Consider the following 14,855-nt stretch of genomic DNA (forward strand, 5'->3'; position numbering starts at 1 on the left):
TCTTCTAGGGAGTTAAAATTACCAGGATTACGCTGCCTGTGAGGGGCTTAATGAAACAGGAACATAAGCATCAAAGTGACTTTGGAATGCAGAATTTTATGATAAATATAGCGAGGTTTTTTTGTTTCCACTCCAACTTTTTGCTTATAAAAATATTGTGCCAATATCAAAATAAGATAGACATTGTGATTACCCACTCTGTTACATGGGTAAACTTGAAAATGTTTTGACCTATTCTGATGTGGTCCTACATGTTCACAGATTTGAAAGTCTTTTTTTCAATAGTTATAGATATCTTTAGGAAATTCTTAAAATTGAACTTTTCTTTTTGTTAGAAAATATTGGAAATAACCTCAAAGTCTAAAATAAAGATGCTAATTGCAGGAAAAAATCCAAGTTTATTTTTCTCCTTTATTCTGCACCTAACTTCTCCCCTCCTTCCTCTTATATGAAAACATAAGTAGCCCTCACACTCGCAGAATCTAAGCAGCTCACCATCTTTCATGTGCTTACTTTCTCAATACACAATGGCCAATTACCTCATCATTAAAAGAATTATAGTCTACTGAATCCACAAAAGTAGTCTGGAAAGTTTAAATAATTTGTTTTATACTTTCACAGTACAGAAGTGATCAGAATGCAGTTTCAGCTAAGTCATTAATTATGTTAATCTTGCTCTTTTTATGCCCACAAGTCGTGCATTCTGTGGTACACATTAACACATTTTCTACAGATGTAGCGTGCTTCCTCTGAGTACCGTTCCATAATCCATAACATAAGTGCAAGGGCACTCCACTAGAAGAATGAGACAGAGTTGAACTGCCTTAAATTAAGAAGACATTGAACGCTCTTGCAGGGAGTAAACTTGCAGCTCAGAGCCTAAATACCCATGGACTGTATAGGTGCTTCACTTGACTCTTGTGTATTTGACTAGAGAATAAATAAACACTCATAATTTAATTTGCTGAAGCTCATAGACTTTTAAGTCCATTTCTGGATCTAGTGATAGTAATTTAAAGAAAATTAATTGCTTCATAATCAATATGTTTCATAAACTAAGTTAACAAAATGGAGCAGGATAATGTAAATTAATTTATAAAACACTGGAGCAATGGAAAGTTGTGTGTGAGAACTTTCTTCAGGCCAGTCTAAAGTCTACAGTCAAAAGGAAATCTTTCTGCTGCTATCTGTACCTTCTGTATCAGGTTCTTCAGCTTTGCATGATCCAATTTAAACAGCTGTAACATCGTAGTACCTGTATCATACCACTCCTCCAAGTGGAAATATTCAAATGATTATAATTAATCAAACAATTAAGTACTTTGTTGAACTGTGACTTAAACAGGGAAGCCAGAAAACAACTGAAGGCAAAATAGATCCTATGCATTTTAATCTTTCTTTTCTCCCCATGAATACTTCACAAGACATAACATGTTTTGAAAAAACCTGCATTTTGAGTACAGTTTGTCCCATAATCTGTACCACACATTTGGCAGCCTATGTAACTTTGATAATGGAAAATAAATTATGCACACAGAATACCGCAATGTTAATTATGATTTTCCTTGGCTTCAACTAAATCCATGTTTGTAGTGGATTTAGGCATACAAAAGTACAGCCCAGAGGCTGGAATAACAACTTGTTTTTTGCATGGCTTACAGATCATAGAAAGCATGTTGTCGATGTGTCCTCAAAATGACCTTTTGATGGGAAGAGAAAGAATGTACGTATAGATGCTCAGTGAATACATATTGCACACTCGATTATAATTACTAGTGGAACAGGTCTGAGCAAGAATATATTAGCAGACAGTGTTAATTATTTAAGAAAGAACAACAGAATAAATTTGCATGTAGATGCTATATATGGAAACCAATGATATTGAAACTACGTAATACAGTACCTGAAGCAATCACATTTATTTTATGGACCTGCAAAACTGATGAACAAGAAGGTGACTTTTTACTGCAGATGTACTTCAGGCATTAATTCATTAACAATACAAGAATGAATAATAAATACTTGAAATAAGCTGTGCTTCTTATATCTCTCTCTAATGAGGACATAATTAAAAGTAAGTTGCAAGTAGGAAGTCTTGTGTGAAATAAAGTTCTTAAGTAAAATTAATAATATCTTCAGTGAACTGGCAAAAACATTTTTCTCAGAAATAATCACAGGGTTTTGTAGAAGATATTTACTAACGAACTCACATGCATTAGAAACAAAAAATGCTCTTTCTCATCTGTTAAATGCTATAAAGCAAGAAGGATAGCATAAGGAAAATTTATGACTTGGAATATATCTGGTTTTGAAGGTGAGTTATCTATTGCACTTGCTTCAAGATCAAGGGAGTTCTAATTACTTCATGATACATACAGAACAACAGAGCTGTTAAAGGCATGTACAGGAGCTGCTATTTCTCACTCTGTGAGACTGACTTCTGAGCTGTGAGCTTCTCAGAGAGCATTCTCAATAGTATTTTTCAGTTCAAGGTAAAGAAAAACAACCAACAAACCAATAAAACTCTACAAGGCAAAAAAACCCCAAACTGATTCATACATCTTTACCTTCCTTTTGGTTGTCTCATTCCAAACAGAAAGTATTGCTATCTGAAATCAAAGATATTTATTGAAACCTAGTTTTTTCCACTGAAACCACTCTCTAGGAGGCTTAGCTACCAATTCCCCACTCAAAGAGACGTGGCTTGCAGGGTGAATATATATTTTTCTTAACCCTTTGAAGAATTCATACTCTTTCAGCCAGTAAGTTCCCAGGTCTGGATACATTCCCCAGTCCTGTCCCAACCTCTTGTTAGCACAGAACCACAAACTATACATTCACTTCCAAGGGAAAGAACTGTGGCTATGTGGGCAAAAAATGAGCCATAGGAAATGAGCAGTCCATCATGTGTCCAGGCAGAATGACTGGAGGACTAAGGTCAGAAATGGGCCACTGTGACAGTCTCCAGTCATGAATATGCATGACTATGAACACAAACTCATATTTTCACCTTCTTTGTGTGTATAGAACTTAGTATGGCCTGCATGATGTATTAACAGTGAGAGAGTTTTATTTGGGACCATGTTTACTTTGGACACATATCATGTATAATTAAATTATTTCCTATATTAGTTATTAAGAACCAACTATTGCATTATTTATTCACCATTTTAATGCATTCTCATAGGATACGTATGAGATCAGGAAGAACTGCTAGCTTTCCTGGGTCCAGAAAGACCGAAGATTGCATATACTGGTGTACTGATTTAAAAACACTAGATTAAAAACACTGATTTAAAATCTAGATCCATGTGACTTGCCCAAAAGTTAAGGAAGGAAAGACAGTGAAGGAGCTGAGATTTCAATCCCACTCTTCTGCACAGTCTCAGATTCCGGAACAGTGGAATTATGGTACTCTCTCTTTTTTCTTCTTTTCTCTAATTGTGAATTTGCCTTATTCATAATTTTCTCCAACATCCCCCCACTTATGGCCTTTCCCTCATCCCTCCTGTTCCAGGTCACTAGCTCTCTAATGTCATACTAGACACTGGGCTTCCATTCCCCTAAGGAAAGGTCTGTCTCATATGCAGTTCTGGCTAGATACGTACAAGGAGCCCGTATAAAGGTCTGCTCTGCAGTCTGTATTTTAAAACACTAATATTTTATCAGTATCAGCTATCAGCATACTTTGAAAAGATAGCTATGATTATTGCCATACAGACTTAAAATTTTTAGCCTTCTGGTTCTGGAAGAATATTTAGAAAGGTTCTCAGCTGCTCTTGTTACCAACCACAGCAGTTACAGGTGCTATTAAAGAAGCAGTATATATAAGAGTTATGTTCCTTAGTAAGCAAATAGGAAAAAACACCCACCTTTTATGTATAAAGATCCAGGACTGAAAGGCCTACACCTGTATCTAGAAAAAAGCTGAGATGCACACTACCTTTTCTTTCAAATGTGTTATATGAACAATAACATAAAAAAACCCCACCAAAACCAAGCAGATCCTATTATTAGGATCTTATAATCTCAGAATGTTTTCTGGGTATGAATGTAAGGGTGTGTAGGAGCTCCTGTTCCATTCAAAGATGATCTGCTACAGAAGTGACTTAATATAACATGGGCCATCTCTTGTTTTTTTATTATTATTTATTATTATCATTTATTACCTATTATTATATTTATAATAATAATAATGATGATAATAATGATGATAATAATGATGATAATGATGATAATGATGATAATAATGATAATGTTAATAATGATAATAATGATAATAATGATAATAATGATAATAATGATGATAATAATAATAATAATAATAATAATAATAATAATAATAATAATAATAATAATAATAATAATAATATCTCTTATTCCCTCAGTTTTGTATGGTAGCAATTCCTTACTGCAACAATTACCTCTTGTAACTTCTGAGCATCCCATGATATTATGCTTTGAATAGTTCATAATAGTAAATTTTTGAAATAATGACTTTTTGAAACCACTCCACATTTTTAATAACTGCAAAGCTTTCATTAAAAAGAATTATAAAATACACTGTTGGTGTAAGAATGGCATAATGGCATACAGACTTGGAAAATATCTTGCAAATGGCGGGTAATAAATTTGCTCTTTGCGATTTGTTGAACATATTAAAACATTCTTACTGTAGAAGGGAAAATAATCCTTGAATTTGATCTTACTATAACAGGAGCATCATGCACTGATTATTTGAAATCAGTGAGAGATATACACTTGACAGAACATTAATTGTATTTCCTTCACTTTTATTTCCTCTGTTTCAAAATCGTGTTTTCCTAGCTTCTCCACAACTTGGTAAGGAATAAGGAATAAGGAATACAGTGCAGACTGTAATACAAACAACAGCCTGGAAAACATACAAGTAGGGGTGTTTTTTGGTGGTTTTTTTGTTTTTTGTTTTTTGGTTTTTTTTACAATATTGTCTTAATGAAGCAAAGAAAGAACTAGAACCAGTTTTGGAGAGTGAAAGGGGGAAAACATTAATTTCTTCCAATGACTAGGAATATTGATAAACCTTGCTTCCTACTAACAGATAATTTTAGTGCCTGTTAAAGATTTGTCTATCTATTCTGAAATGACAGAAAAAGTTGTTTCTAATTCAACACATATGTTGGAAAATGATGAAACTTATTTTGCTAGGTGTCCTCATTTTAATAGGTTTTCCACCTGTTGCAGTACTAGCAAAACATGAAGCAAACTTTATAATGTGAACATTGAATATTCAGTGCAAATACCAATACAAAGTGTTGTTTTTCTTCCAATTTTAATGCAACTGGAAGCTGACAATGCTAAGCTTTAATGTTACTGGCGTAATTAAAATGATAATTTTCTTTGCAGCAACAATTAATGGCAGGTACAAAATTATTTTCAGACATCAAAAAATTGAGTCAATTTGACTCAGATACATTTGTACCAACTTTATGACTCCACTGAGTCTGCAAGCCTGTAAATGGAGCAGTAGAATTCCCACAAAATTCATATTATATTTTGAAAGAAAATGAAATCTCAACGTGTAAATGTTCTGAAATGATAGAGGGTGATTTTCTCCTTGAGATAAATAACCATGGCCACTCAATAACAGCCAGAGATAAGAATGAGAAAGCAGTATTGGAAGCATATTACGGAAAGATACTGATAATGTATTTTTGCAGGCACAAAGCAGATTTTTTTTTTTAATCTTTAATAATAGACAGTTGTGATTGCGAATAGGTAGCTATGGCATCAATTCTAGGTATGCTATACTCCTGGCTGCAGTAGAAACCTATTGTAAGATACAGTTTGACAACTTTAATTTTTGTTTTAATTATACATGCCTATTCTTTATTTCTTTTCTTAAAATATAGGGTACTGATGCTAATAAAAAGAGGTGGATTCAGAGGCAGCTATAAGGATGTCAATGGTTTTCACGGCAGTAGGCAGAAAGGTGGGTGATTTTAGGAATAAAGATAGTGTGAGTTGGCATGTATTCCCTATATAACAAAAAAGTCTAGTATGGGCAAAAGAGTAAGAAGGTGCAGCTAAGAAACAAACAGATCATGGAAGTATATACGTAAAAGTTCAGCAAAGTTTTCAATGAAGTTGTACATCTTTGCTTTCTTCTTATAATGTTTGTTCCTCCCCAAGTTTCAATTTTTCAAAAGAAAAAAAAAATTCCAAGCCCATCATGGAGAAGTTAGAGGAAAAATTGACAAAGCTTGTATTGTAATTATCTTTTCCAGATTGGTTTCATAGGTCTTGCAAAAAAGACAGAGTAAGAGAGTGAGCCAGACCCTTTCCGGTGGTGCCCAGCAACAGGATAAGGGACAGTCGGCACAAAATGAAACAAAGGAAAGTCCACCTGAATATGAGGAAAAACTTCTTTTAGGGTGACAGAGCACTGGACAAGCTGCCGAGAGAGGCTGTGGAGTCTCCTTCTCTAGAGATACTAAAACCCCAACTGGACACCAACCTGTGCAACCTGCTCTAGGTGAACCTGCTTTAGCAGTGGGGTTGGACTAGATGATCTCCAGGGGTCCCTTCCAAACCCAACCAGTCTGTGATTCTGTGATTCTGTGATTCTGTGATTTGTGATTCTGTGATTCTGTGATTCTGTTTTCAGCCAGGTCAGAACATTTGCTCTGTCAAAACTTCATCCTTCTGAGCGGCTTTTCTTGCAGATTCTGGTATCACAATTTCCTCTTTTATACATGAAGAAATTGAAGGAAAATGGATAGTTCATAAAGGTAGACTGACAGGGAAGATAGGAAAACTGCCTTATCCTACAATATTAAATGTTTTTTTTTGTTGCACTCCTTGCTACAGTTTTGCTGTACAGAAACTGCATTTTAAAAAGAGAATTTAATTCTACAGCACAGAACAGTGTATTGCAAAATGTCATATATTTGGATCTCATAAGGGATTGGTATGATAGAATAAATGTTGAAACCAAAAGTCATCTAACTGCTTAGTCTTTTCCATTGCTCTGTACTGTTTCTTATTGTTGATTCATGCTCAATATTTGTGTTTGAATAAAGTGTTTTTTTCACAATCCCGAATTTCTAATGCTATGTCCCAGTTGCTGTTAACATTTAAATGTATGTCCGGAATTTAATCCATTATTCTGTATTGCAGACAGGAACTACGCTTACAACAGGACATCTTCATTATAGCAGCCCTGGGCTGTATAACTTTTTAATAAAATTACTCCTGTTTTCAGAAAAGAAATAATCCCATATTGAAATAAATACCTTGTAAAGACAGCTGCTTGCTCATTGAATGGCCTTCAGCAGCAATATAAACACTAAAAGGGTTGGATTGGTGTTGAACAGATCTTGGTAGCAGCTGTGGGGTGAAAAGAGAATGACCCATAGGTAATGCAGCTCTCTGTGAAGAACTGAAGGGGCACAGAAAACGCTCTCCATGTTCCATCCTTCTCCCTCTTCAGTGTATGGTGCAGATTTTCTGACAAATGGGCATCTGTAAAAGGCATTGTCAAGGGACATTGTTACAAGGGCAGCAGTCTGCTTTCTGTTTGCAGGAAGGAAATGCTGCATGATGAGTACCTTTCTGCACACAGATTAGTACAACAGTCCCAGAATCTTTGTGCTGTGTAACCATGAAGATGAACAACCAGATGAAAAATGTGCTCTAGTCAATGCAAATCTGAAGAAATTCAGTGTATATATCACAAAAACTATTTTATTTATTTGAGTTTTAAATATTGGCAACACTACAACCTTGTCTTCTGCAATAAGGTTCTGTAAATTAGTATGCTTATTAATTAAAAATGAGCATATGACTTCGTCATCAACAATATAGAATGATGTGGATCGATGGTTTTTATATTACTGCTTGAAAATAAACTTAGTTTCTAATAAAACTCTAATTAAAAGGTATGTTTACAGAAAACAGCAAGTGTAATAAGCATTTCATTTATTGTAATAATGTTAGCAAAACATCACTGTCATCGTTTGAAAGTAAACCAAAATCACATACATTCCTTTGGCATTTGTGATGAAGACTGGGAGAAGGGAAGCAGCATTGCTTTATTCTGTAATATCGCAACACCCAGCATACATTCCGGGTCAGTCCTGGAATACCTTCTCCATCAACTATATGAAATTTATTCCTCCTGTGTACTGATCTCTCCTTGTTCATGTGACTGTGTAGGGATGTCTCTTGTGCATACAGAGAGGTAGGTACAAGCAAAGCCTGAAGGCTGAATTTCCTTGGTTTCAGTATCAATGAAGAAAATCTAGAAATAAAGCCTCAATATCTTTGACAACCTACCTTACCAATTTCCTTATAACCAATGCTACATACAGTATGAAGTTACAGAATTAAATATAGCATTGGGTAAAATTAAAAAGGAAAGTAAGAGTTTGCTTGCTGGCTCAACTGTAGCACTGTACTGCCTCTGACATTTTGATCAATACTTGTATATATAGAAAACAAAAAATATACAGCAACTTATTTTCAGTCACTACAGACCTGAATTATTTTCAGAGATGATTGACTGATGAGTTTGTGCACCCTCCTGAGTAATCCAGAAATAAATCAACTAAAACCCCCTTTTTTTGTCTTTGTCTTCCTTTTTTTTATATATATACATATTTAATTTAGTTCACTATATAAAATAGTGTGTTTCACTAACCATGGAGGCACCTCTGTATTGCTCATTCAATATTTTATTCCACTTCATAAAAGTGCAAGTAACAGGTAGTTTCCTTGGCAGATTTTCCCCCCATATTTCCTCTGACAAAGCCTGAATGTTTTTCAGGATGGCAATATGAAACTTGGTGTCCTTTATTTTCACAAATTTCACAAAATCTGTGGCAAACAGACTTTGGTCTATCACATTTAACGTCTCACTCACAGCCTTGCTGACAGCTACGTGGAGTCTGGCGTCTCTGAGGTAGTGTATCTGGAGGAGAAAGATCCCTGTAACATGAGTGGAAAATGGAGTCAGGACAGAAGTCCAGTCTGACTTCCAAAGGTTGTTCCACTGATTTGAAGGTGGGTACTGATGAGCCGCAAAGCAGGCCACAAACAGCTGCCTCTTCCAGGATTTTATTGAACACACAGCAGCTCCCTAGAGGAACGTGGCAACTCACGTAGGCCTTCAAGCACTTGTGGAGGGCCTCTCACCACACTTCCTCCTCAGCTGGCAACACACTGGCAGCAGCTGGGGTTTGCTGGTTACCCCACATAGGTGGTCAAACTCAAAAGAGAATTTGTCCTGACGGTCAAAGAAACAGTTTCTCCCTAAGCTGTTGCAGTGGGTCAGTAGCACAGAGTGCCTGTTTATTTGGAGGGGGGTGATGTTCTTGTTGTGCCCCCATGCAGGCAGCCTCCTGCCTTACCAGCTTGTCATCTAGGCCTTGAGCAGAGAGATGTGGGACAGCCTGGCCAGACTCCCCAGGAAGGGACTGGTACAGTAGGCTGCAAATGAAAGACACCTTCTCTGGCTCACACAGCTCCTGCCTGGTGCACATGCTGGGGGTAAGGGCTATCCACAGGGTGGGAGATTTCAGGCAAGGAGAGGGCATGTGGGCTGCTTTGCACTGGAGAGAAAAGGCACAAGATGGTGGCAGGGGTGGAGGGGAGTGGTGGTGGTCACAGTTTGTGACCTCACAATGGCGCCGGGGCAACGCTGGCTGGGTGCTGTGCTGAGAGGAAGCGAGGTGCAAGGTTTGGGACATTGTTCCACGAGGAGCCAGAGCGAGCACCTGCCAAAGGCTGCCAGCTTCACCTCAGTGAAGAGACTAGAGCAGGCAATGCAGAGCCGCCATGGAAGAGAATAGATATCCTCCTCCTGCTCTACCCCTGCCACCTTTTGCTGTTCTACCTCTTCCTCCTCCTCTCCTCTCCCTGCTGTGTGACCTCCCCCATGCATGCCTCTTCACCCAGGCTTGGGCCTGGCCTGTGCACACATGGGAGCCCCCAGCTGGCTGGCAGAGGAGGGCCAGGGGTGGCCAGTCCAGTCTGGACCAGCCTGGTCCAGCCAGGGCTGATTGGGGCTGGTTGGGTGGGCACAATGCTGGGTGCACTCATTAATGTTTGTTGTTCCTGCCATTCCCTGCAGCCTCCCCTCATTTTTCTCCTTTCATTGTGCCCCTTTCTCCACACTGACCACCCCTTGTTTTCCTTCACACCTCCCTTCTTTTTCTCTCCCCTTTTTGCTACCTTTGTCCTCAGACTCTCTGAACACAGAGCAAAAATGCCTTCCTGCATGCCTCAGAGCCTGCTGCATTCTCAGAAATCAGAAGACAATGATGTTCTAGTGTATGAGGAAAGCAATGCAAGCTTTCTAGATTTAAAAAAAGTTGAACTTCTCCCACTCCTCCACCTATTAAAAGGTGATGACATGGGCCGGAAGTTTCCTTAACTTGATCTCTCATACGTGGTTTTTGTCCATCATTCAAGATGAGTTCATGACTGGGAAGATTGATTTAAACAGCACAGTGAAGCTACTTGAAAAACTGCAAGTGCCTTTTGATGTCACACATGTAAAACATGTTTTCAAGGTGAGGAATATGTAGATTAAGCAGTTAAATACGTTTAGAAAACCAGTTACATAAGTGTCGTATTTGTTGATTTTTTTAAATTAATGTTTTGAGAAGTGAGTTTCATGCTAGTAGGGTGTGCAAAATCAGCAAATAATTTGCCTCATCCAGGTCTATTGTTTCTATGAAAATACCTAACCAAGTGGTTGTATTAAAATCATAGAATAGAATCATAGAAATGTTTAGGTTGGAAAAGACCTTTAAGATCATTGAGTCCAACTGGTAACCTAGCACTGCCAAGACCACCACTAAACCATGTCCCTTAGTGCCACATTCTACACATATCTTTTAAATACCTCCAGGGATGATGACTCAACCACTTCTCTGGACAACTTGTTCTAATGCCTAATATCCCTTTCCATGAAGAAATTTTTCCAAATATCCAAACTAAACCTCTCCTGGCACAACTTGAGGACATTTCCTCTTGTCCTGTTACTTATTACTTGGGAGAAGAGACCAACACCTAAGTAACACCATCTCTTCAACACATCAAAATAGTACAAGGTGATGAAAAATATGTAGCTCTTGATTCCCAACTTTTTTGTAACATTGCCTCACTTGAGAAAGATTAGAACATTTTGATTTCATCCCTTCCAGCTGCTTCTGTGATCAAGCTAACAGGATCAGACATGCCTGTCTGACGCTGGGCAGAACTATTAGTATGACTACATAGAAATCCTTCTTCCAAGATGACAATATAGAGTTGTCCAATCTATTCAGGTTTCAAGTCAACATAGACCCAGCACACCTGTTCATTCAATTATCCATTATACCTCTCTTCTGAAGAATTTAAGATGTCTGCCAGAATGGATGGGAATTGTGCTCTAACCCCTGGGAAAAGATGTGGCCTTGAGATATGTCAATGTTTAAAAGATTCCTATGAAGGTTCCATGATACAGCTAGAAACTGGACTTACACATAAGTTAATTTAGCAGCAGGTGTGCAAACTATAGTGCAGGCAGTCCCACTGACAAAATACTGCAAACTGAGTAACTGAGTATCTTTGGACATATTGGGTTTTAACATTCTTCAGGTCCCCTCTAGTATTTACTCAAAAGATGTAGGATTTTTCTTTTTAGCTTTTTTTTTTTTCTTTTTTTTTTTTTTTTTTTTTTTTTACCAGAAATAGCTGTTTGGTAAAACTGTTTTCCTAAGGGAATGAAGCCAAGTGGCTAGATATATATGTGATTTCTTTGAGAACCAGCTGGCTGATTTGGTCCAGATTTCACAGAAGAGAATTAACTATGGCAAGTCAGAAACTTTCAGATCACATCATGCTGACAGGCAGGCAGGCAAGCAGAGGGAAGGCATTAAGATTTCCTCATTCTGTCCTGTTCCTCTCTCATTGCTCTCTGCCTTTTTAAGACAAGGTAAAACTGGCAGTGTGAACCCAACCCTTGCTGAAGAGGCTGTCTGTGGTTTTTGGATTTGCACTGCACTGAGTTTCCAACCTTGAGAATCTCATGAAAGCTTGAAACTGGTTCTCATTGTTTCCTGTATTTTCCATGTATTTTATTTTTGACAGAAATTTGAGAGAGATGATCAATTGTGGGTAGAGAATGGAATAACTATTTAAGCAAGTGGCCTGCATAGACCAAGTCTGATCTATTTACATTTAACAATGTAATACACTCAACCATATGATCTAGTTATTTGTAACAGTACTGTGAGGTACCCTTTACTGAGTATATTCAGTAGTTTGGGGGCTCAAATTTTTCATCAGTATAATAATATTTAAAAATGCAAAGCATTCTGAAAGGAAATCTTAGTAGCAGCATTGTCAGTAACTATACATCAACAGTTAATTGAATGTCAATTTTATAGAAAATTTAGTTTTTAAAGAATAATCTGGGGTTTTCTTGTCTATTATCTTTGAATTTATTTGAATTTATTTTACTATAATGCTCCTTTAAGCAATACCAGAATTATGAACATTAATATTTTTGAGGAATAATAAATGCTCATATAATTATTCTCAAGACTAAGTCTTTGTTGAGATAGCTCTTTTTCATAATAGCAAGAATTTGAATGCATTGTTAAAAAAAGGAATAAAAACTTACCAACAAATCTTTTATAACAATCTTTTTATTTTAAGATTAACATGATTTTTATAACTATAATTTGAAAAGTTCTATGTAGTATTATTGTCTGTCTTTCATCAAGAGGCAACTGAGATAGAAAATTTAATTTTTTGCCCAGCTGCACTTTGTACCAATACCTAAGTGAACACCTCCTGAGTCCTGGTAGATTACTTAATTCCAAAATAAGTTGGTTTTCTTTTTCTATTTAATGCTTATAAGTAAATTTACAGTTTTCTTCAAGATGTTAAAAATTAGACTGAGGATGTCAACCTTAGATGTGGGATTTCTCAAGCAGTAATGAAATGCATATTATTAGCATTTGTACTTAATTATTTTCTTGTTAGTGATTCCTGGTAAAAATGATCATTACAATTGTCTTTCACAAAGTCAAAACAAATATTTTACTGATTTATAATTTTTTTTAGCTAGAACTCCTCATGAAATTTACTTTTGTATTTTTTCTGGTTATCTAATGCATTCTTACTTTTATTGTACTTATTCGGACAACTCTTAGTAGGAACTGTATTGCATAGGAAGAAGCTGGTAATGTATCAATAAGCTTTTATCTTTTATGATATTGCTTCAAAACTAATCTAATTTAGTAGTAATTGAAAGTCTTCATCAAAGAGCTGCCAGAGCTCAAGTAAGCCACTTTATGTTTATGGACATTTTTGGGGAAGCTATCGTAACCACAGTAAGTGCCATGTTATTAGATGTTGAAATTTAGCTTTTTTGGTAGTCTCAGTTTAAGGAGCCAACAGTTACGAATTTTGATCAGGTTACAGTGATAATCAATGAGGCAATGAACTCTCATTTATGATTTTGTGAGTAATTTTGTTAGTAAATTTCCAAAGTTTCTCTTAATTTGGCAACTTTTAAGAATAATACAAGCTAAAATGTTAGAAACATCTATATGTCATATGCACAGTTATATATTTCATGTAGAAAATTTTAAAGGATAAATAAAACTGTTAAGCCTGAGAAAAATAAAAATGGCAGAAATGGTAAAAATGTACTATTCTACTCAAAATCTTTTACCCTTTTAGTTTTTCTAGTGGCTTCTATACTGAAACACTGAAATTAATTAATGTGCTAACATTTTGTAAGCTCTATGAAAACAAGCTTACAGTTTAAGTATTCTGAAAGTGTGAATAATTAATCTGAGTTAAACATTCTGGCTTGATAAGAATAGAACATGGTGTCGTAGGTTATTCTAAAGTATCTTGTCTCCAAACTTTAACAATGTTTCTTATTTGATGTAGTGAAAGACATGGATCTCAAGATAATTTGGTTATCCTTATTTTGTTTTTTAGATTACTGTTTGCTGTATGTTGTATGTAAATTTAAATTGCTGTATTTATAAGTTGGAGAGGTATTATATTAAATGTATTTTCCACTTGATAATTTTTATGCTGCAGATTTATTTTATTGTATAGCATTTTGGAGGTTTTATATAGTGTATTTTAATATTATATATGCATTATATAGAAATGTCTGTAATTACTTAGATTTTAATTGTGTCATATTGTACATTTTATTTTGTATAAAATCTTTTTAACACACAAAGTCAAACCTAAAAGTTGCATTTAAAAGTAGAAGAACATAATTTGATAAAGCATTAAGGTCACTATTATCTGAGGTTTTCTCAATTATTCTCGTTCTTGTGATCAGATATAATAGAATATTTTGTGTGTATTTTTGTATCATTGTATCTCTTTGTATTGACTGGGTTGTTTTTATTTCCTTTCATTTTTTTTCAGAAATTAATTGACAAACGGAAGGAACGTACCATTAACATAGAAGACTTCAGGGCAATTTATCGAACTATTGTACACAGACCTGAATTTCAAGAACTTTTTCATGCTTACTCTCCGGACTGCAAAATTCTACCTGATACCCAGCTCATAGAATTTCTCAGAAAAGAACAATTTGAAACTGAAGCTTGTGAAATAACTGCCTTAGAAATTATTCTGAAGTATGAACCCATTGAAGAAGGTATGCATAGTTTAACTATTTGATTTCTAGCTCTCAGTTATTATACTTCTGCCAAGGACTGTGTTTATGTTTTTGAATACCCATCTGACTATGCAAATTGAACATTTTAAAGTTAACTAAGGTAAGGAATTAAATTATATTCTGCATGTTGTATAATAACTTTTGTAACCACTTCTACAAAATGTTG

The 14,855-nt window shown here is 35.8% G+C and overlaps 2 protein-coding genes across 2 annotated transcripts in view; one reads left to right on the plus strand and one right to left on the minus strand.

The window, feature by feature from the left end:
* Positions 1 to 8,653: 8,653 nt before the first annotated feature.
* Positions 8,654 to 9,728, minus strand: CAPZA3 (capping actin protein of muscle Z-line subunit alpha 3). The gene is given in 4 exon segments (XM_005447525.3): positions 8,654 to 9,089; positions 9,091 to 9,206; positions 9,209 to 9,362; positions 9,364 to 9,728. Coding segments are annotated over 4 exon segments (1,071 nt in total).
* An 88-nt stretch (positions 9,729 to 9,816) lies between these two features.
* PLCZ1 (phospholipase C zeta 1) overlaps positions 9,817 to 14,855 on the plus strand; it is a 48,308-nt gene continuing 43,269 nt past the window's right edge. Inside the window, exons 1-3 of the mRNA XM_005440820.2 lie at positions 9,817 to 9,830; positions 10,430 to 10,553; positions 14,434 to 14,668. Of these exons, the coding sequence (XP_005440877.1) occupies positions 9,817 to 9,830; positions 10,430 to 10,553; positions 14,434 to 14,668 (373 nt within the window). The remainder of the gene's footprint in view (positions 9,831 to 10,429; positions 10,554 to 14,433; positions 14,669 to 14,855) is intronic.

This window comes from Falco cherrug, chromosome 5, assembly GCF_023634085.1.
Source record: "Falco cherrug isolate bFalChe1 chromosome 5, bFalChe1.pri, whole genome shotgun sequence".
Classification (NCBI taxonomy): Eukaryota; Metazoa; Chordata; class Aves; order Falconiformes; family Falconidae; genus Falco; species Falco cherrug.